This window comes from Musca vetustissima, unplaced genomic scaffold (assembly GCF_032173495.1).
Source record: "Musca vetustissima isolate MV318-11 ecotype Yass unplaced genomic scaffold, APGP_CSIRO_Mvet_v1 utg2180, whole genome shotgun sequence".
NCBI classification, from domain to species: domain Eukaryota; kingdom Metazoa; phylum Arthropoda; class Insecta; order Diptera; family Muscidae; genus Musca; species Musca vetustissima.
Window position 1 is genome coordinate 589,236 of NW_026887089.1, and position 23,481 is coordinate 612,716.

At 34.3% G+C, this 23,481-nt stretch overlaps 3 protein-coding genes across 7 annotated transcripts in view; all 3 read right to left on the reverse strand.

Moving 5' to 3' along the window:
* The window catches only part of LOC133334648 (putative uncharacterized protein DDB_G0291608), a 323,326-nt gene that overhangs the window by 205,979 nt on the left and 93,866 nt on the right, over positions 1 to 23,481 (reverse strand). The gene's annotated exons all lie outside the window — the stretch shown is intronic.
* Positions 1,404 to 5,910, reverse strand: LOC133334623 (uncharacterized). The gene is given in 7 exon segments (XM_061542937.1): positions 1,404 to 1,852; positions 1,937 to 2,000; positions 2,122 to 3,542; positions 3,602 to 4,004; positions 4,073 to 4,230; positions 5,516 to 5,785; positions 5,844 to 5,910. Coding segments are annotated over 7 exon segments (2,832 nt in total).
* LOC133334636 (fumarylacetoacetase) lies at positions 14,958 to 18,215 on the reverse strand. The gene is made up of 5 exons (XM_061542950.1): positions 18,129 to 18,215; positions 17,523 to 17,606; positions 17,315 to 17,448; positions 15,364 to 15,965; positions 14,958 to 15,301 (listed from the first exon to the last, which is right to left on the reverse strand). Exons 1-5 carry the CDS (start codon positions 18,213 to 18,215, stop codon positions 14,958 to 14,960), a joined length of 1,251 nt encoding a protein of 416 aa, XP_061398934.1.

Genomic DNA, 23,481 nt, shown 5'->3' on the forward strand with positions numbered 1-23,481 from the left:
TGGACATGCCCAAGAACCCCTCGGCAAACACAGTTTTCTTTTTTTTTTTTTGTAAGTTTGACGATTGCCCAAAGTTGTTGTTTTTCTGATCTTTATGTCGATGTCAACCTTTGAGACTATCTATTAAATGGGTAGATCCAAAAACAGATCATCCAAAATTTAAAGCTCATATATTTTCGCCATGACTTTTGGCCTATTGCAGATATTGCAATGATGTGATATGAAAGGTATAATTTTATAGTTTCTGATGACAACAAACAAATCTATGAAAATCTATATAAAAAATCGATTGAAGATTTTCTTTAATTTCCCTCGGTTATGTTTTTATCATACAAATTATTTGCAGGTCATTGTAAAGTGAACTATTTCCGCTTTCATATGACACCAATTTCGTAAAGATGCGATTGTACGTTCAAAAGTTATACGCTTTGTAAGCTGGGCTTCAAAAAACTGACAAATAGATGGCGCTGACCACACGATCATAAAACATGCATACCTCATTTCTTTTTGCAATAACCTATTTCATACTGAAGATATTTCAATAAAATCGGTGTCATATGAAGTGTACAATTCTACATTTGTTGGAGATCTGAATTTGTGATTTGTCACCTCAGTACTTTCATCATGGCCATCACGCAGATTGTTGATACTAAGCAGTGGTGTAGTGGATATTCAGCCGTATAACAATTGAGGTTAGCTCATGCATACGTTCTTCGGCACATATGGATGTTAAAAGTGACTCTGCATCGTTATCCTAACAACCTTCACAGGTGTCACGTAAAGGATTCACATCTGCTTCACCACCCCAACCGGCGGGGAATAGAGGTCAGGCCTTATGGCTCACCATCAACGATTGCATTTGATATAATGACTGGTGTGAACCCACCTCCAACTCTTAGAAGGTAGGGTATTTTAACTCGGAGGATACAAATCCGAACAACATGTGGCCACCTTGAACAATACAAAAACTCAGGTATAAGCAACCATTTGTTTCCAGGAGATGTTTCACAGTCCCTCAAATTGAGAATACCCTCAACACATCCTAAACAATAAATTTGAGTGTACGTTTGGATAGCAACTGTGATTATGGGGAAGAAATCAGATGCTATAATGCGATATATATGTGTACATTCATATATGTGTGTATATGTTCGCTATATATGATTATGAGTATTTTTTTAATTATAATTTAAAATATATTAAAAATGAAATAAATTAAATATACAAAATACTTGTCACTACTACTAATCTACAAATGATTATGAACTTTTTTTTATTTTTATGTTAGTCACAGACATACATGGCTTGAAATGTGAATGCAGAAAGAATGAGAGAGAAAGAGAGCACTTGAAAGAGCATATTACGCTCTTCTCTGAAAAAAACCCACCTCAATAGTTCTGCTTCTACAATTCAAGAAGCAGAACCTCTTCATGCTAAAGTACATTGAGCAGCGATGAGTCCATCATTCGATCATCATACAAACTCAAGGTTTTCGATGCCCTGATTTTGCGCACCGATGGCGGTACATCACCTGGCGTTTTCACCCGTTGACTAGGATCACGTAAACGTTCGTTACTGCCGCGGGCATTGAATACCTCACGAAATACTTCAAGGCTACGCTGACGACGAAACTGCGGCTCTGAGGCGGAGTGATTCCGTAGAATAACGGCATCGTTGAGGGCCTTCAGTTCGGCCTCGTGCAAATTGCTATTGGAGCTGTTGAGGGATTTAACTAAATTCGAAGATTTGGAACGGGAAACGACGGCGGCATTGTGGGCAGGTGTTGACTTTCGTTTGTCGAGGCTTTTTAGACGATATTCGACATTATCGGGAGTGCAAGAGGGAGGAGGAGCTGAATCATCATTGGTATCCGGTTCCTCGGCAATGGTGGTAATGTGACTTGGTTGTTGTTGCTGAGGTGTCATCATCATAAAGCCATTCGTTTTATTCGCCGGACTTAAATCTAAGTTATTGGGTCTTTTATTGATGGCATAGCCATTCTGCGAAGGTTGGGTCTCCGCATTGTTTTTCGTACAATTAACTTTTTCCTTGTCGATAAAACTTATGACCACTGGCTTACTGATTGTGATTGTGACTGGGATGATGATGATTTTTCTCCACCAAATTGGATTTCTCATCGCCATTCAATTGCCGAAAAGCATCCAGCCGGGCAATGTCTGCCTTTCGAAATAGTTTCTTTTGTATTAAAGCTCGCACACCATGCCATCCCTTCAGTTTACGTTCGGTATTCTGTTGTTTGGGAAAACCTTGACCCAGATGTGCAGCATTACCATTTGAAAGGGGGTTCTGGTGCTCCTCATGTTCTAGGGAGGGGAATTTCTTGGCACTTCGCGCCTGTATTAATTCCTCTACCGACACATCATCATCCAGACAGGAGAAGCTATTCTCTTCCCCTGTGGCCGGTTGAAAACTATGTTTTTTGCTGCGCTGAATCAATTGTTGGGGATAGTTGAGGCTGGATGGTGCCAAATTTCGTTCCTGACAAGGATTCCGCCCCTGATATGGTTGTAATTGCTGTTGGGGTTGTATCAAATGATTCTTCTCCGTTGTCGAGGATCTCTCACAACTGTTCACCTCATTGTAGTAGGGTAGATTTTTCTTATTTGGTGGCGGATTCAGGACCGTATTTGTTTCCGCCATCATACTGTCCACATTTGTTGGAGATCTGGGTTTGTGATTTGTCACCTCCGTTGACGACTCACCGTGGCCATTACATAGATTATTGGTACTTAACAGTGGCGTGGTGGGCAGCAAATGGGTATTCAGACGCATACCAATAGAGGCTGCCTCATGCATACGCTCTTCGGCACACAGGGATGTTAGACGTGCCTCTGCATCATGATCCCAACAATCTTCACAGGTGTCTCGAATAAGTTTCACAGCTGGTCCACCACCCCAACCGGCGGGGAATAGAGGCCGGGCCTTATGTCTCACCACCAGCGACTGCATTTGATCGAATGAAGGATGTGAACCCACCTCCAACTCATAAGGGGCCTTGTAAGGTGGTGTGGTCTGCCCGGGGGGATAGAAATCGGAACAGCGTGTGGCCACCTCCCACAATACCAAACCCAAAGCATAGACATCCATTTGTTTCAAAGAGGTTTCACAGTCCCGTAAATTGACAGCACCCTCCAACAGCTCAGGGGCCATATATCTCAACGTACCCACTTCATTAATGCTCTTTGTCTCTGCCTCAGCAATTTCCCCTTTATATTCGTAGCGGGGTCCAAACACTTTTAAGGCGAAACCAAAATCGGCTATACAACAGGTGAGATCAGATTTCACCAAAATATTGCGGGTGTTCAAGTCACGATGGGCAATACAGGGTTTATGTTCCTCGCCGCGACGCAGTTCGGTGTGCAAATGTGACAGGCCACGGGTTATACTTTTCACCATGCCACAGAACACCTCGAAATTCATTGTATTCGGTATCAACCAATCTTGGAGGCAGCCCAAGGGAGCCAACGACAATACCAAATGATATTCCACCTTGCCCTCCAGGGTGTGGCGTTCATCATAACCTGGAAAAACAAAAATAAATTAAAAATCTACATAACTCTATTATTCCCCCTCTTCTTACCAAAATATGTCAATAGAGCCGGACAATCCATTAGCGGCAACGAATAAATATTCCTCTCATTCACAAAATATTGTTGATGAGCCTCGGGGAATATTTTCACCGCCACTTCCTGGTCATGCAGTAGTCCCTTCATCACGGTACCATATTTCCCCTTATCCAACATACAAATCAAATTTAAATTATCCACATTACGTAAATTTGAACTATAGCCGGGTCCGGATGGAGCCAAGGGAGCCTCTTCGGGTATGGGTTTCTCCCGAACACTCCGACAATAAATGAAACTGGATATAATGGAGATCACCATAATTATGGCCAACATTCCCAACCACACAGCCGATTTGGACCAATACAATTGCTCATGCATTTCCGGGGGATTATTGTCGGCATAATTGTTCTTGGAGAGCTAAGAAGAAAAAAAAACAAATTAATTTTTATTTGGCTTAATTTTGAAGAAAGGATTCTTCGATTTACCTCCAAGAATGAAGGTTCCACCACGGAAACATTTCGATTGCAGGCATTACCCGAACAGCAACAATAATATAAGGAGTTGTTTCTTAACGTGGGCGAAGAACTGACACATTCGGCATGATTGCAGGTACCATTGCCTTCGGTACTGTCCTTCCAGCAACCTGAAAATGGAAACCATAATTATTCAGAATAGAACAATGATTTCTTGCTGAACAGATAAAGAGTCTAAAGGCAGTAGATCGGGAGTTCTTCTCATAAAAAGTCAGAAGGTCACCTCAGAGAAGAAATTCATAGTTCCATAAAAAAAAATACCAGGTGGACTTCTCAGAGAAGACCAATGGGACTGCTTAACGAAGACCTATAGGTCCCCTTATACAAATTCAGGAGGACTTTTTACCGATTACTAAGATGGTTTCCTTAGAAGGTCTTCTAAAAAACATCTTTTGAGAGAAGATCTTATAGACACGATAATGCCTTCTTATAAAAAGATCAGAATGTCTAGAAGATGAAGAGATATTTTTGAAGCAGGTCAGAAGTTCTAGACAAAAGATATACACATACAATATAGAATAAAGTAGAAAACCAAGATGTCCTGTAAAGGAACTCACCTGGGTCTTATAGAAGACCAGAAGGACTTCTCGTAGAAGATCATAAAGTTCTCTTAAAAAGATCTGAAAGTCTTCCAAACTCAGAGACGTCTTCCCATAGAAAGCTGGAGTATTTTCTTATTGAAACTAGGAAGACCAGGATGTTCCTAAAAAACCTCTGATATTTTCTTGTAGAAGCCCAGTAAGTATTTTTATAAAACTTCAAGGACAAAGAGGATCTTATTCGATATGATTGGGAGGTTTTCCTATAGAAGACAATTGGGGCTTCTTAAAGCAGATCAGGAGATCTTCGCAGAAGGTCAGTCGATTGTCTTATATAAGGCCAGGTGGTCTTCTTAGGAAATTCCACGATGTCTTCTAATAGAATACTAAGAAGTGTTCTTAAAGAATATAGAAGGAATTCCTATAGAGGTCCAAAAAAATCTTCGGCTAGAAGACCAATAGGTTTACTCAAATATTACAAGATGTTAGAATATCATTTGGTTTTTAATACGAAAAACCAAGACTGAAGGGTTTCTTAAAGAAGGACAGAGGTTTGTTATAAGAGGTTAAAAACCTTTTTATAGAAAGTCAGAATATTGTATTATAAAAGGTCAGGACATCTTATTATAGAAGGCCAGGAGGTATGCAGATGGTCTTCTTATAAAAGATTATTTAAAAAGCTAGAAGTTCCCCTAAGTCTGGCAACTAGTCCACTATCAGGAGTCCTACCGGTCGTTTATAAGATTGTCTTCCGGGTTTCTAGAAGATTTTTTACTATACTGTATATATTTCGATTATTGTTTTTTAACAGATCCCCCAATACTATTATAAAATCAAAAATTGTGCTCTCTCTTACCCTGCTTCTCAATTTTTGAACCATTCTCGGTTTTGCGCCACAATGAAAAACAAAATGTGAATTCTGGCGGACAAACACGCAAATGTACTGTGGCATCCTGATTCCGATCCATATCCGTTTCTTCATTTACTTTATTGTATTCCTTTGATGTAAGGCCACCACTATCAAATTGTGGTGGTTCCATTGAATCCGATGTATCAGCGTCATCATCTTTTTCCAAAAGAATGCGATCATCTTCCAAATAGCTCATGCAGCTGAAGGGTTTGGGAGCTATAAGAACATTTTTTAATTTATTTTTTTATACAAAATATTTCATTGAAGAGCTTACCTGCTCGGCATAGTGTTGTGGCAATTATCAAATATAGGGCTATACTGAGGACTTTCCTCCGCATCATGGTTAACTTCTATTAAGGGGTGGTAAGAACCACGTATACAATATATTTTTTATGATTTAGTCTCTTATATTTGAAGAGCTCCAGGTGAATGGGATCACCATTTAGTTTGTAAGATCAGTTTGAGAGAAAGGAGGCATTGCTGAAAAAAGAATATGGAAAAAGAATTAAGATTGAGAAAATATTCTTGATAAAAATTGACGGCTGGGGCTTCGAATTAATATTTTTTAAGAAAATCGCAGTTATGATTCCTTGAAAAATCCTGTAGTTTTTTTTAAAAAAAATTAATAAATCCACGTCTTCTTCTAGCTTCTGAAAGTCTTTTGACTTTTTTTTGAAATCTTGTGACTCAGATGGTCTTTAAAAATTGTCCTTAAAAATCCACATCTGGTCTTCCTCAATATGAGAGGAGGATTCCCGGTATTTTTCCATAATATGCCATTGCGGTCTATTATTAGAACCCCATTCAGAATTTTTGTTCGCAGTTAATAAATTGTAACCCTTTCGCCACTTTTTTGTTATTGTCCATTTTTTTTATTTATTTATTGCAGCCGTCTACAGTTTGCCTTATTTTGTTTTCTAATATTTCAATCTTTTGTTTCTGTTTGGATTAGAAGTAGTCGCCCTGGTCGATTCGTTATGTTTTTGTTAGAATGACGCGACTCGTCACGACGCGTAATTGTGCCTCAACTGATAAGGCATGTCTTGCCTTTGGATCGTGATAAGAATAAATAGCACCCAACAGAATTCAGTCAGTCACTCAATCACTTGTTGTACAATTGCAATTTTTTTAAAAAAAAAAAATTGAATAATTTTTTTATTAGTTCAAATGGATGAATGAACGGTGGACGGAGCAACCGACACTAAACACCATGTCCATATGTTGTGTCGATTATTATTAGACATTAGAAAAATAAATAATTCTAAGTAAATCTAATGGATAACCAGGTCTGGAGCCTCGCAACAAACCGCAAAACCGAAATATCAGCGCCACCTAATAAAGATGACAGACATGCCAGGACTGGCATCTTGATCAATCGTCGGCCATTTAATCTGTTAGATAGGCAATCGACAGCCATGCCACCACACAAAATATTTGTTTATTTATTTTTTATTTGTTTAATAATTTTTAAGGACACTTTAACAAACCATTAGTGGGGCAACAAATATTGATGAAGAGATAACCGTAATTCGAAAGAGAGAGATAGTATCCAATAAATTTCTAAGAGAATGACAAATGTGAGAGGATTCGTCCTACTCTTGGATATTCAATGAATACTATTCATTGCAAATTTAATTGACATTAGGATGGTCCCATAAAATAATTAAAAATAACCAATACAAGGCGTGGGTTTTTTAAAGAATATTTTGTAAAGGACCAATACAAGGCGTGGGTTTTTATAGAATATTTTTTAAAGGACCAATACAAGGCGTGGGTTTTTTAAAGAATATTTTTTAAAGGACCAATACAAGGCGTGGGTTTTTTAAAGAATATTTTTTAAAGGACCAATACAAGGCGTAGGTTTTTTAACGAATATTTTTTAAAGGACCAATAAAAGGCGTGGGTTTTTATAGAATATGTTTTAAAGGACCAATACAAGGCGTGGGCTTTTTAAAGAATATTTTTTAAAGGACCAATACAAGGCGTGGGTTTTTTAAAGAATATTTTTTAAAGGGGTTTTTAAAGAATAATATTTCCAAGTACCAACAGAGACGTGTTTATATTTTTTTTTTGTTTTGAAGAAGAATATTTTTCAAAGGACCAACAGAGGCTTGAACTTTTTAAAGAATATTTATCAAAGGACCAACAGAGGCGTGGATTTTTTAAAGAATATTTTTCCAAGGAACAACAGAGGCGTGGATTTTCCATTCAATCGTTTTTGATGTCCTTAATCCTTTCTTTAAAATTAAATTCCAAAAATATGAAAATGTAAAATAAAACTTCCATCTCTGTTAACCCTAATATATTTCCTCTCTTTGGGTTTTCTCTTAATTTTATTAAAATTCTCCATTGGAGTCTATCTCTCCTTATTTGTATCTCTTCTCATTAGCTCCACACATCAACTAAAAAAAATTCCATCGGCTCTTAAACAATGCGGCTATGGCGCCACATAATTGCAGTTTTTGTTGTCTTTTTTGTGAATTCGTTTTCGTTGTTGTTGTTGCTGTTTTTTTGTATTTTTTGCACACAACGTGTTTGTTGTTTGTGCCTGAATTTCAAATAGTTGTCTGTGTGGTTTGGTTCGGTTGTTTTTTAGTTTTTTTTTTTTCAATTTTTGTTGGCGATGTTTACTTTTGTTGGTGTTGTTGTTGCTGCTGTTGTTCATGTCTCATTATTCGATTTGTTGGAGCCTTGAATAGGGAAGAAGACCTGTCCGGTGCGGTGTAAGCGGTTGGGTAAATAGGCGTCGGGATGGTCGTCGTGTTTGGTGGGTATGGTGCGTGGTGGTTGGTGGCAAATCAATTTACAGTGAATCGCAAAAATTGTGAATTTGAAGAAGCGACAAATGAGAGATACATGTCTATAAGCGTGGTTTTATATTTGTCGGGATCGGGATCGGTGTTGAGAGTTTCTCTCTCTTGAGAGATTAATTAGAGTTGCGCTATTTTTAATTTTGTAACAAGCGTACTTTTTGTTCACAAAAGGTACGAATTGACATAAACGTACCAAAACAAAAATTAGATTTTTTATTATTCTTGAATACATTTACGCTTAAATTACAACATATATTATTTATGCAAATAACTGGTATAAATATTGGCCAATATTTATCGATAATTATGATTTATTATCATTTGAAGTAGAATTTCAGGTACCTTTTCGTACTTTTTTGTTCCTACCTGTGGTAATGTTTTCCAACACAATTCACAATTTACCACTGAGAGAGAGAGAAACTCTCAACACCGATACCGATCCCGACAAATATAAAACCACGCTAAGCAATCAAAAACGCTATTAAGTTGGATTGGATCTTCCCTCAAAATACCTAAAATTTCTAATTTCAATGTATTTTTTTAAATACATGGACTATGCCAAAACATGTACATGCACCATAAATTGATCCAGTACACATATGATACGTACAATACCGATAAATTAGGAAACATTTTTTAAACTATTTAGATGCTCCGGAAGGCGAAGTGAAATTTCAGTCCCCGGTTCAAATATGAAGATTTTGAGAGGGCGTTTGTGCTAGTTTTCTATTAGGCCCTGAATCTCTTACTGATATCCGAGTTTCCTAACTACTATTCAGTTATTCGGTCTGAATCATGAGGAAAATAGCATATTGCACCTGCAGATTTACATTGAGGTGGTTAGGTCCCATACAATTAAATGCGATATATAAAGTCGTTTCCGTTTTCTTGCAGTCTCCGCATATACCCGGCCCAGGCAATCAGGGTCTGGTCAATTTTGCATATATCCCTACTTAAAATTATCAATATTTTCCCAAAGTTTAGAACAGAATTGGTTTTAATTTATTTTTTATGTTCTCCTTAGAAGTTAAATCTGCATACCAAAAAAATCATTTTCGGATTTTTTAAATTATATTTTTTAGGTCAACAGAGGCATGGATTTTTTAGATAATATTTTTTTTTCTAGGACCCAAAGAAGCTTAGATTTTTTAAAGAATATTTTTTAAAGTTCTATCAGATGCGTAGATTTTTTGAAGAATAGTTTTCTAGGACCAACAAATGTGTGGACTTTTTTAAGTAATATTTTTTCTAGGACCAACAGAGGATGGCCTTTTTAAAGAATATTTTTCAAAGGACCAACAGAGTCGGTGATTATTGTTGGCTCTACTTTAATATTTTCACATCTAGGTTTTCCTCATGAAGAAGATTCTCTATAAGAAGAAGACCTTCAGCTATTCTCTAAGAAGATGACCACCAGCTCTTCTATATGAAGTCATCCATCTTTTCTATAAGAAGACATCCAGTTACTCCTTAAGAATAAGACCTTCAGCTCTCCTTTAAGAAGAAGACATCAATCTCTTCTATAAGATGAAGACCTCCAGCTCTTCTTCTTAAGAAGAAAACCTCTAGCTCTTCTTTAAGAAGAATGTATCCAGCTATTCTATGAGAAGAAGACCTCAAGCTTTTCTATAAGAAGGAGCCTTCCAGTTCTTCTATAAGAAGAACACCTTCATATATTCTATAAGAAAATGACAACCAGGTCTTCTATAAGAAAAAGTCCTATAGCTCTTCTATAAGAAGACATCCAGTTCTTCCTTAAGAAGAAGACCTTCAGCTCCGCTTTAAGAAGAAGACATCAAGCTCTTCTTGCCCCTGCAGCCCCTTTATAGGCATTTTCATGGTCCTAGACACATTTTCCAATCGAAGTAATTATATTATATAATATATAGCCGCATCAGGCAAACACCCGCACGAGTGCTCTCATTGAAAGTAATTTGTGTGAAAAAGAGTGTAAGGAACGGCTCTCCGCTTAACCCTGATATAAAGTACATACTTCTACATTGTTATCTTACAAACGTAATTTTCGATATGCTCATGGTCCTAGCCGAATTTTCCAGCCCTAATATCTGCATTTTGGTATTTCATTTATGTTTGACAGCAAGTTACCATATAAAAGTTGCAATCAATTTTAGGTATTTCTAATATCCATTTTATGTTGGAGGGTATAAAAAGATCGAACAGGTCAACCTCAACTACATGGGTATTTGTTCGAGGTCATTTAGACTAAATCGCGGAATAAGAAGAAGTTGGTCAACTTGTCCCATCTTCGCATTTGATTTAGGCGTGTACCAATATTCCCCATTTTCGAACTTAAACTATGTTTGGAAGGAATATTATGATGTGCAAAGTTTGAATGAAATCGTTAACTCCCTTCGAGAGGTATCGTGCGCACTAGCCAGATAGGCGGGCGGATAGACGGACATTTGAAATTCGAATCCAAATTATCTGAAACTGATTTGGTTCAAGAACATGGTCTAAAATTATCTAAAATTAACACTTTGATGAGGTACATTTTTTGCCGTATCAAAGTGTATATATATAATTAGCCATAAGGAACGGTCGACCTTAACTATGTTGTAACATGCTTAAGGGTCATTTGGGCTAGAATCTAGGATTTAAAAAATTCTCAAAAAATCCATAGACATTTGGGAAGTATAATCCGGTCATGACGGTGCATTAAAAAATCCTTCATTTCTGTTGGGCGCCGGTTTCCGTGTGTCACACTCGGGTACACCAATTAATCACTGTCGAAATACTTTATAACTACATAGTTTTTAACGACATATCGATTATAAGGACGATATCCAAAAGTCCCGACAAAAGTTTTGCCCTTTTATTTGGTATCACTTATAGGGACCAATCTTGCCGGTTATTTCACAGTCGTTCCAAGAGACTTCGATTTATTTTTTAAAATGATTAGGAATCTTGTTCAATTTTAAATATTTAAATCTCCGACGCTATTCTTTGAGCCACTGTAGCGGGGAACAAAAAACCAAAACATTTACAAAACCTGCTATAATATCGCTGTCGATGTTCTTGTTGGTATTGTTTTCATCTTCGTGTTTAGTTAATTTTTGTGAAATTTAGTTTTGCAGTGCAATTTTCATTATTCGTCGCTTTAGGTTTCACCAACCAACAAATATTGCTCCGAACATTTGTCAAGCAGTCAGTCAGTCATGTTTATCAAACAAACGCATTTCTGCTGTCATTTTCTGCCTTTCCTATCCTTTCGTTTCGTTTCGGATTTTTTGTCGCGCTAAACTGTTTCGTGGAGTAGAAAAATGTTAGCGTGTTAACGACTCTTTAAAGGCTTTTAGGGATGTTTTTTTGTTTTGTCTTCGTCTCCCTGTTTTTGTTGCTGTTGTCGCCGAGTTACGACAAGTATTGCCTTGGGTTGGTCGGTCGGTAGCTCGCATCCATGGTTGAGTGTTTACATCAAGTGTGCGGTGCGTCAGGACTTGAAAGTATTTCGCCTGGTATAAACAGAGAGGTAATTTCTTGGTGGGTGGTGGCGAGGATGGTAGCTCTACTCCTGCTGCTGCTAATGTTGTGGATGAGGTTAGGGAGGTTATAATGAGAATGGTGGTGGATTTCCTGCTTTTGCTTTGGGTTGTTTTTAGAAAAGTTCTCTCTACCTCTTAGACATTTTTGTACAACAACAAAAAAAGGTTCCTTTGATGTGAAGTTCAACGCAAAGACATTGATTTTTTCCAGGCAAACAGGAAGAAAACTATAATGGCATAATCCTTAGAAAATGTATTTCCTGGATTTTTGTGCTTTATTTTTTATATATACAAAATTATTTTGTTTTTTTCTTTAAAAATATCACATCACTTCAAACTGCATTGATTTTATTTGCATTTAATTTTTTTGCGAATGCATCAACACAGGTTTTTTCGTTTCAATTTTTTCTTTACCTTCAAATCAAAAAAATATTCCACTCTATTCTATTTCACAACTTTCTTTTAAACTGTTATTCAATTTTGTTTTTCAACACAACCTTCACTTATTTAACAATTTATTTCAATTTTTCTAATTTTGAAAATAATTATTTTTTATTTTTTCTCAGATTTAATTTTTCACTTCTTCAATAGCAAATAAAAAAGTATAAATCGTTTGGCTTTGCTTTGCTGTATTGAACCAGCCGACCGGCGCCAGTTTCTCTGCTTCGATTTCTGTTTGTTGTGGCGGATTTGTCGTTTTCGCGTAGCGTTGTTGCGTTTCCATTTAAAGCTGAATTGTTTCTGTGCAAAGTATCTCAAATGCGAAGAGAGCGAAGCTCCGAATGGCAGAAACAAAACAACAAGCCAAGGCAGCGTAAAATCCAAAACATCTGTGTGTGTGTGAGAGAGCGAATTGTATCCCCAACCTAACATTACAGAGAATATGCCACAATGTGGCCCCAAACACTTTTCCGTTCGTTTGCAGAGCAAAGTTTTTGTCAATATTTGTATCTTTGAGATACAAAGAGAATCCAATTGAATTATTCTCTTTTAAATGTTGCTATTACAAAATAGAGATGGAAAGTCTGAATTTCTGAAAGACAAACTTGAACAAATTCTCAGACCCTCGGTTCTGGAGCTTATTTTCTTTAGAAAAAATTTCCATACCTATTTTTTCTAGAAAAAATTTTCAGATCCACAGGTCTGTGATTTTTTTCCTTAGACAAAATTCTTAGACACACAGGTCTGTGACTTTTTTCTATAAAAAAGTCTGACAAAAAACTATCAGACACAAAAAATTCTCAGACCCTCGGGTCTGGTACTTTTTTCTATAGAAAAAATTCTCAGACCCTCGGGTCTGGTACTTTTTTCTATAAAAAAAATTCTCAGACCCTCGGGTCTGGTACTTTTTTCAATAAAAACAATTCTCAGACCCTCGGGTCTGCTACTTTTTACTATAGAAAAAATTCTCAGACCCCCGGGTCTCCTACTTTTTTCTATAAAAAAATTCTCAGACCCTCGGGTCTGGTACTTTTTTCTATAGAAAAAATTCTCAGACCCTCGGGTCTGGTACTTTTTTCTATAGAAAAAATTCCCATACCTACTTTTTCTAGAAAAAATTCTCAGATCCACAGGTCTGTGATTTTTTTCCTTAGACAAAATTCTTAGACACACAGGTCTGTGACTTTTTTCTATAAAAAAGTCTGACAAAAAACTATCAGACACAAAAAATTCTCAGACCCTCGGGTCTGGCACTTTTTTCTATAGAAAAAATTCTCAGACCCACGGGTCTGACACTTTTTTCTATAGAAAAAAATTCTCAGACCCTCGGGTCTGGCACTTTTTTTCTATAGAAAAAATTCTCAGACACTCGGGTTTGGCACTTTTGTCTATAGAAAAAATTCTCAGACCCGAGGGTCTGGTACTTTTTTCTATAGAACAAATTCTCAGTCCCTCGGGTCTGGCACTTTTTTCTATAGAAAAAATTCTCAGTCCCTCGGGTCTGGTACTTTTTTCTATAGAAAAAATTCTCAGACCCTTGGGTCTGCTACTTTTTCTATAGAAAAAAAATTCAGACCCACAGGTCTGTGACTTTTTTCTATAGAAAAAAATTTTCAGACCCACAGGTCTGTGACTTTTTTCTATAGAAAAAATTTTCAAACCAGACCCTTGGGTCTGGTACTTTTTTCTATAGAAAAAATTCTCAGACCAGACCCATGGGTCTGGTACTTTATTGTATAGAAAAAAATCTCAGACCAGACCCTTGGGTCTGGTACTTTTTTCTATAGAAAAAAATCTCATACCCTTGAGTCTGGTACATTTTCCTTTAGAAAAAATTCTCAGACCAGACCCTTGGGTCTGGTACTTTTTTCTATAGAAAAAAAATCTCATACCCTTGAGTCTGGTACATTTTCCTATAGAAAAAAAATCTCATACCCTTGAGTCTGGTACATTTTTCTATAGAAAAAATTGTCAGACCCTTGGGTCTGGTACATTTTTCTATAGAAAAAATTCTCAGACCCTTGGGTCTGGTACATTTTTCTATAGAAAAAATTCTCAGACCCTTGGGTCTGGTACTTTTTTCCATAGAAAAAATTCTCAGACCCATATGTCGGGTACCCAGATAGAGATGGAAAGCTTGAATTCTCAGACCCACAGGTTGGGTACTTTTTTCTATAGAAAAAATTCTCAGACCCACAGGTCGGGTACTTTTTTTCTGTAGAAAAAATTCTCAGACCCACAGATCGGGTACACAGGGTAAGGGTACTTTTTGATATAGAAAAAACTCTCAGACTCCCAGGTCGATTACTTTTTTCAACAGACAAAATTCTTAGACCTATAGGGCGGGTACTTTTCCGTCAGTCAGACGGACATTTCTAAATCGTAATAAAGAAAACATAGGGTCTATAAACCAATACTTGGATGAGGCACATCTGCCCGTCATTAGTCATAAGGCTGAGGGTATAAAACAATCTAAGACCGTATATAAAACATATTTTTAAAATCTATTTCGTAATAATTGGTTAAATTTTTATTTAAAAAAAATAAAAATCCTGGTAAAAATATATTTCATATTAAATGCATTGTTGTTGTTTTTTTTTATTAATTACTCTACTAATTAGGGTTAATTATCTATTGGAAAGGAATGGCTGGCAATACCTTGCCAGCGCATTCACCAAAACCAAGGCGGACACCATTACGTTCACAATAGCCACGGATGATGACTTCATCGCCGTCCTGCAAGAATTTACGGGTAGTACCGTCATTTAAATTGACGGTCTTTGATCCGCGCCAACTCAATTCCAACATCGAACCGAAGGAGTCTTCAGTTTCACCACTGATGGTACCGGAAGCCATCAAATCACCTGGGCGGACATTGCAACCGGTCACAGTGTGGTGAGCAATCTGTTGCATGGGTGTCCAGTACAAATATTTATAATTCGATTTGCAAATTTTGGTTTCGGTACTATTTTCGGCTGTAAAAAAAAATTATAAATTATTTCAAAATCGATAACCAAATTCCAAATCTCATGCTTACGTTTCAAATAAACTTCCAAATTAATATCAAAATTGAATGGCTTTTGATGTTTCAAATAGGGGAACACTTCTGGCTCCTGAGGGAAGTTATCCAACAAGAAGGGTTCCAAAGCTGCCACGGGAATAACCCAAGGAGAAATAGTGGTACCCAAATTCTTGGCGGTAAATGGACCCAATGGCACATATTCCCATTTTTGGATGTCACGAGCACTCCAATCGTTCATCAAAGTGAAACCGAAAACATTCTTCCATGCCTCCTCGACGGGGATACGTTCACCCAATTTATTACCAGGACCACCAATGAAGAAGGCCATTTCCAATTCAAAATCAAACAATTTGCAGGGACCAAAGACAGGAGGTTTACCATCAACGGGCAGAGTTTGACCAAGAGGACGACGGATTGGAGTACCGGATACAACCACAGAACTGGCACGACCATGATAACCGACGGGGATGTGACGCCAATTGGGCATCAAAGCATTCTCCTTGCCACGGAACATAATGCCAACATTGGTGGCATGATGTATGGACGAATAGAAATCGGTATAATCGCCGATTTCGGCAGGCAAATGCATTTCACATTCCTTTTGGGGAACGATGACGCTGTAAAGAGAAATACAATTTTAAAGTAAAAATGGAATTTGAAGGACTTCGGTTACGTGGGAACCGAAATTTGTTTTATAGAAAAAAAATTTTTTTTCTATAGAAAAAAAGTAATAGACCTGAGGGTCTCAGAATTTTTTCTATAGAAAAAAGTAACAGACCTGAGGGTCTGAGTACTTTTTTCTATAGAAAAAAGTACCCGACCTAAGGGTCTGAGAATTTTTTATATAGAAAAATGTACCAGACCTGACGGTCTGAGAATTTTTTTCTATAGAAAAAAGTACCAGACCTGAGGGTCTGAGAATTTTTTTCTATAGAAAAAAGTACCAGACCTGAGCGTCTGAGAATTTTTTTCTATAGAAAAAAGTACCAGACCTAAGGGTCTGAGAATTTTTTCTATAGAAAAAAGTACCAGACCTAAGGGTCTGAGAATTTTTTTCTATAGAAAAAAGTACCAGACCTGAGCGTCTGAGAATTTTTTTCTATAGAAAAAAGTAACAGACCTGAGGGTCTGAGAATTTTTTTCAAAAAAAAAAACTACCAGACCTTTAGTTCTGAGAATTTTTTTCTACAGAAAAAAGTACCAGACCTTTAGTTCTGAGAATTTTTTTCTATAGAAAAAAGTACCAGACCTGATGGTCTGACAATTTTTTCTATTAAAAAATAATAATGAGAATTTTTCTATAGGAAAAAGTAACATAAATAACGAGGTCCTTACAAATGTGTTTAAAAAATCTACGCCGAGGCCCTTAAAAATGTGTTTTAAAAATCTACGCCGAGGTCCTTAAAAATGTGTTTAAAAAAATCTACGCCTAGGTCCTTGAAAATGTTTTTAAAAAATCTACGTCTAGGTCCTTAAAAATGTGTTTAAAAAATCTACGCCGAGGCCCTTAAAAATGTGTTTCAAAAATCTACGCCGAGGTCCTTAAAAATGTGTTTAAAAAAATCTACGCCTAGGTCCTTGAAAATGTTTTTAAAAAATCTACGTCTAGGTCCTTAAAAATGTTTTTAAAAAATCTACGCCTAAGTTCTGCCCCTTAAACATTTTTATAAAAAATATTCTTCAAAAACTACGCTTTGCATCTGTCCAATAAAAAATATTTTGTGGAATCTACTAAAATCTACATCTAGGTTGTGACTCCTAAAAAATCCACGCCTTACCTTGTCCTTAAAAATATCCTTAAATACCTAAGCTTGTGGTCCTGGTAGTCATGGAAAAAATATTCCCTTAAAATCTATGTTAGTGGCTTCGTTGACCCTTAAACATAGTCCTTGAAAAAAAATCTCTAGGTTTGTGTCTCGGTTTACCCTTTAATTAATATCCTATAGTCCTTCCTAATTATCCTTACCTCTGTACCAAAGCAGCATTCTGTTCCAAAACGGAGTTCTTTAACAACAATTCCTGGGTTTTTGCCCGAACTACTTGCCAGGCAGTGTAGCCAAGGCTCATCAATTTGTTCAATGTCTCGGCTTGCAAAGCATCCTGTGGGAAAAAAGTGTTATAAAGGATAATTGCCAACTGTTATACACCACACAAACAAACAAAAAATTCCATACCTGAACTTCTGGTGGATAGAAGGAAGCAACACCATTCAAATCTAAAACACTGTCACCGATGGCAACACCCAAACGTTTGCGGGGCTATAAAAGAAGACAAGAGAGAAATTAACATAACAGATAAACAAGCGACAACAAAAACAAAAAACAAAACAATAACAACAATATTATCACACACCAATTTAAATATTTTAGAATTTTTTATTACACCTGAATTCCAAAATAAGAAGAAGAAAATAAAAATCTGTTGACTTGTTGTTATCAACACCGGCTGGTGGCTGTTCGATGCCGGCCAAGTGGATGGCTACTTTGTTGCTCTTGTTTGTGGTTCAACCGACCACCAGTTCACAGCCAGTTGGAAAAACAAGTCTAATTTATGTAAATGCTAGTTATAATATGCAGATCATTTTAATCTGGAGCCCTGTTTTTTAAATATTGTTTTTTTTATAGTTTTATTTTCTATTTTAAAATATTGATTTGAAATATGCGGCGAACAAGTAGAACAGGATTTTTATCGTTTTATTTTTCTTCTTAATTAAACTAGAACACATGTGGACCACATTCCACTATAAGAAAAAAATTATATATTTTTTATTATTTACTTACATTTGATTTTGTCGAGAATACACCATAGGGTAAATTTTCCAATGGAAAATCGCTGCCAGCTGGGATGTGAACAAAACTTACTGCCATTTTGTTGTTGGATTTAAAATCGAAATTTATTTTTGAATTTTTCGGATAGAATGCCACAGCTACCGCTAGTATGAATACGAATGCGGTGAAGAGTACCTGCTTGAACGCCAGTTGAACAGCAACTGAAGTCAAGCCAGTCAGCCAACGAACCCATACGATACGACTCAGTTGACTTCGTCAGTCAAACACTGATATGATCAGTGTTGAAAAAAATTATTTTAATTGTACGAAATTTCGTAAGAAAAAAATCGAAACAAATTCCCGTTCAGAAGTGGGAGAGTACAGGTAAAGAAATATTTATGAGCAGAAAATGTATTTTTTGTATGAATTTTACTCTACATATAGCTGAATGCATAAGGCGGTAAGTTGTACAGTATGGTACGAAAGTGTACCATTATTAATAATTTTATTTTTTTTTCCAAACCCAATCTACGATCTATTCTCTCAGCTATAACAATTAGTAAGGGATCGTGGGAAAATGTTGCCACAAGATTTGAAAATGTTTAGTATAAAAATACCTAAATAAATATTCATAGAAAACCACGCTTTTTATCGGATGGTCTTCGAAAGATGTCTTCTTTTGAAAATTTTTATTATGTTTATGAACCACTAAAGAAACTAATAGATTTCAAAGAAATTTTCTATAGACAAATGTAACAGACGTGAGAGTTTGAGAATTTTTCTATAGAAAAATATAAGTGACCTGAGGGTCTGATAATTTATCTGTAGAAACATATATATTTTTCTCTATAGAAAAAATGTTTCTATAGAAAAATATAACAGACTTGAGGGTCTGTGAAAATTTTCTATAGAAAAATATAACAGACCTGAGGGTCTGAGAATTTTTTCTATAGAAAAATATAACAGACCTGGGTTTCTGTGAAATTTTTCGATAGAATTATATTTTTCTATAGACCCTCAGGTCTGTGAAATTTTTCTATAGAAAAATATAATAGACCTGAGGGTCAGTTATATATTTTTATAGAAACATATAACAGATCTGAGGGTCTGTGAAATTGTTCTACAGAAAAATATAACAGACCTGATAAAATGTATCAGACATGAGGGTCTGATGAGAGTCTGTGAAATTTTTCGATAGAATTATATAAAAGACCTGAGGGCCTGTGAAATTTTTCAATAGAAAACCAGTAAGGAAATTAGTAAAGTCGGACTGGGCCGACTGTATGATACCTTTCACCACTTGTATCCCTAAAATTGTATGTCAATGTTCGGTCGAAGGAACATTCTCATTTTTTTTTTTTTTTGCAACCAATGATAAATTTAATTTAATTCGGGCAGATTTAAAGTCGTCTGGGTACCATGGGACAAATTTATGGAAAACAATTTATAGCAAAATTGATACACTTTTTTCGGTACGCCGCACTGTTAAAAATTTAATCTCAATCAGACACCCGTTCGAAATACATATGGAAGCTATGGCTGCATTTGCACCAATTTCAATAAAACACAATAACGTCATTCAAGTCTCAATTTGATACGTTGTGCAAAATTTCATGTTAATCGGACAAACATTAGGAGTTTGGTGCACCATTATTTACCTTAAATCGGGCGAAAATGTTTATGGGAGCTATATCTAAATCTGAACCGATTTTCACGAAACTTAGCACACACGTCATTCTAGGCTTAATTCAATACTCTATGCCAAATTTCGTGCAAATCGAAAAATATATATGGTCTTTGGTGCACAAATTACTTTAAATCGGATGAAAATATATATGGGAGCTATATCTAAATTAGACCCGATTTTCTCGAAATTTGACACACATCATTCTAGATTTAATTTAGTACGCTATGCCAAAAGTCGTACAAATCAAAAGATTTCCAGGGACTTTAGTGGACTATTTACATAAAATCGGGTGAAACTATACATGTGAGCTATATATAAATCGGAACCGATTTTAACGAAACTTTGCACACATCATTCTAGACTTAATTCAGATGCAAATCGGCTTTGGTACACCATTTACCTTAAATCGGACGAAGATATATGTATATGGGAGCAATATCTAAATCTGAACCGATTTTTCCCAATTTCAATAGGGTTTGTCCTTGGGCCATACAAATGAGCTGTGCCAAGTTTCATCCAATTCGGATCATAAATGCGACCTGTACTTAACATGGACAGACGGACGGAAGGACGGACGGACATGCATAAATCGACTCAGATAGTGATTCTATGCATGTTCTCAAAAGGAACCATGGGTCTATCTCGATTCCTATTGCCTGTTACAAACATATGCACAAAGACATAATATCCTGTACCACAGTGTGGTGAAGGATATAATTATAACAAACCTGAGAGTCAGAGAATTTTTCTAGAGAAAAATATAAGAGACCTGAGAATTTTTCCCTAAAAAAATTTAATAGACCTGATGGTTTGAGATTTTATCTATAGAAAAATTTTCACAGAACTGTGGGTCTAAGAATTTTTCTATAGAAAAATTGTCAGGCCCTCAGGTCTGTGACAATTTTTCTACAGAGCATAACGACCGGCCGAGCATAACGACAGATTTACTTGTTTGATTCCACCAAATTCCGATTCCTCATCTAGTAGTGTATCACCTGACCCTTAGTGAAAAAAATAAATCCACAATTTTAAGTTTTTTTTTTTGTTGATTATTTATTTATTTGTTTATTATTTTATTGTACAACATTTAACACATTGAAATATACATATATATGATTTAGTTATTCATCTCATTTAGTTGTATTATTTCAATTTCAATTGAATGAATTTACTTTGGCTATTTAAACGGTATATAATAATAAATATGTATATATATAAATTGTATATAAGTACATATGTATTTGTTGTTGTGGGGGGTCTGGAGAGAAATGTAGAATTTTCCATTTTTTTGTTAATGAATTTTAATTTGTTTGTTTGTATGTACTTTATTTTTGTTGTTGTTGATAATTGTGATCTATATTAATACATATATAGATTGATAATTTAAATACATATACATCTATAAAGAAATATTAATTTTGTTATAATAATAAATTTAAACATTTAACAAACTACAACAAATTTTTTGTATTTTTTTTTTGTCGGATATTATTTAATTTGTTTTTTGGTGGCATAACAATTTGTTTGGCAATTTATTTTTAAATTTTATAATTTATTATTATTTTTTTGTGGGGGAAATTATTTAAATTATATTTATTTATTTTTTAATTTTAAATTTTAAATTTTAAATTTTATATTTGCCATATAGAGTTTGAACTACGCAAGACGTGCATTCCCGTTATTCTTTCGTGCTTTTAGTGTGTGTGTTTGTTGAATTTTTGGTTTGCTTGTTTTTTGTTTGTTGTTGTTTTTATGTGATGAGAAAATGTTACTTTTTTTGCTTGTTTTTTGTTTTAAATCAAATTAAACATTTTTAATGTGCAATTTTTTGGTTTTGTTGCTAAATATGCGTGCAATTTTCAAAAGAAAAAATATTTTTTTTTATATTTTTTTTTTAATTTTAGTTATATTAATTATTTTGCGTGGCATTTGCATACAGTTTTTAAATTTGTAGTTTTGTTATTTTTTAACCTCGCTCGCCTTAAATATTAATTATTGTCAGTCACAGCTTAGAACATTTCCATCTGCAGACCTCATTATTTATGGGCAAGTCTAATCAAAATGTTTTTTTTTTACTTAATTACTATAATTTATTTATTAATTACTAAAATGTCTTCCACAAGTTAATAATTGCAATATTTCTATTATTTTAATTCAATTTTTTTATATAATACACATATTTTTATTGACTTGGTTGTTTGGGGGGAAAATCGAAAATTGTCTTCCTTTTTTTAATTATTTTTATATATTAATGTCTTCCAAAACATTGATATATATTTTATTTCTTTATAATTAAAATCAAAAAATATTATTTTTATTATGTGTGTCAACTTTAGTAAACCATTTGGAAAAATAATAAAAAAATTTTAAAATTCTTTGTTGGTATTAATTTTGTGAAAATAAAATAAGTGTAATTTTTTGAAATTTATGCTGCTCAAATTTCAATATTACCGAAAATAAATAGCATAACATTCCGATTATTACATTTGTCTATTAAATATTATCGATCTAGATTTTCGATAAAATCGTTAAAACAAAACTATCGATATTTTGAAATATTGACTTTTCGATAATTGACACAATTCCACTAATTGTTACATAATTCTCATTAAAATCAATTTTTTCATAATAAAATGATTTCAAAAAAATATCTTTTTTCGATAAATATTGAAAATACATTTTAGTATTATATAAATTAAAATTATATTTGAAAATTAAACGTAATTAAATTGAAATTAATTGTTAAAATAATTTTTATTGAAATTAATTTTTTCATTATAAAATGATCTGAAAAAAACAAGTCTGTTATCGATAAATATTGAAAATAAATTTAAATATTAAATAAATTAAGATAATATTTAAAACTATAGGTAATTAAAAAACTTTTTCCAATGTTGAAATATATTTTTTTAAATTTAAATTTTTAACATATTTTCGATTTGGTATTTTAATATTATCGATAAAAAATAGGTATAAGGAAATTTTATAATTACTGAATTGTTTAACTTATAAAAGTTCATTATCCGGATTTTTATCGATAACATAAAAATCCGGATTTTTAACCATAATATAAAAATGTACACTTTTTTTATTGTATGGATCATATTTCATATTTGCTTTTTTTAATTAACAAGAATTTTTTGTAAATGATTTTTATCGATAATTTCTGAGTCATTAAAATCAATGTATTTAATTTTTTTAAGTAGATTTTTTCAAATATCGATTTTATGTCACTGTTAAAATTATTGATTGAATATTGAAAAAGATTAATTTTTTATAATTGATTTTATCAATAAAAATTGAAATATCGATTTTTATCGATAAATTATAATATCGATTTTTTACTTATCGATACAATTATATTAATTTGGATTAGTTCAAATCAACAATATTTGTTTATGATCAAACGATTTTTTTTAATCGATTTAGATAAAATCGATAAATTAAAATATCGATTTTTTAGTTATCGATACAATTATATTAAATTGTACTAGTTTAAATCGACAATATTTGTTTATGATCAAATGATTTTTTCTCATAAATTGACTTATGAAAATCAATGTTATCGATTATGTTCGATTTAGATAAAATCGTGATCATGAAATTTGAATTTGAAATTTCTTCTTTTAACCTTTTCAATAATTTTTGTAATTTATTTAAATGATTTGATTTTATCTA

What these genes read in the sequence shown, in the direction of transcription:
- LOC133334636 (XM_061542950.1), bottom strand. Translation starts at nt 18,215, where the DNA reads ATGGCAGTAAGTTTTGTTCACATCCCAGCTGGCAGCGATTTTCCATTG. An exon ending in TATTCTCGACAAAATCAAAT is followed by an intron (nt 17,607 to 18,128) that starts GTAAGTAAATAA and finishes CTTCTTTTATAG; the next exon opens with CCCCGCAAACGTTTGGGTGT. An exon ending in TCTATCCACCAGAAGTTCAG is followed by an intron (nt 17,449 to 17,522) that starts GTATGGAATTTT and finishes TTTTTCCCACAG; the next exon opens with GATGCTTTGCAAGCCGAGAC.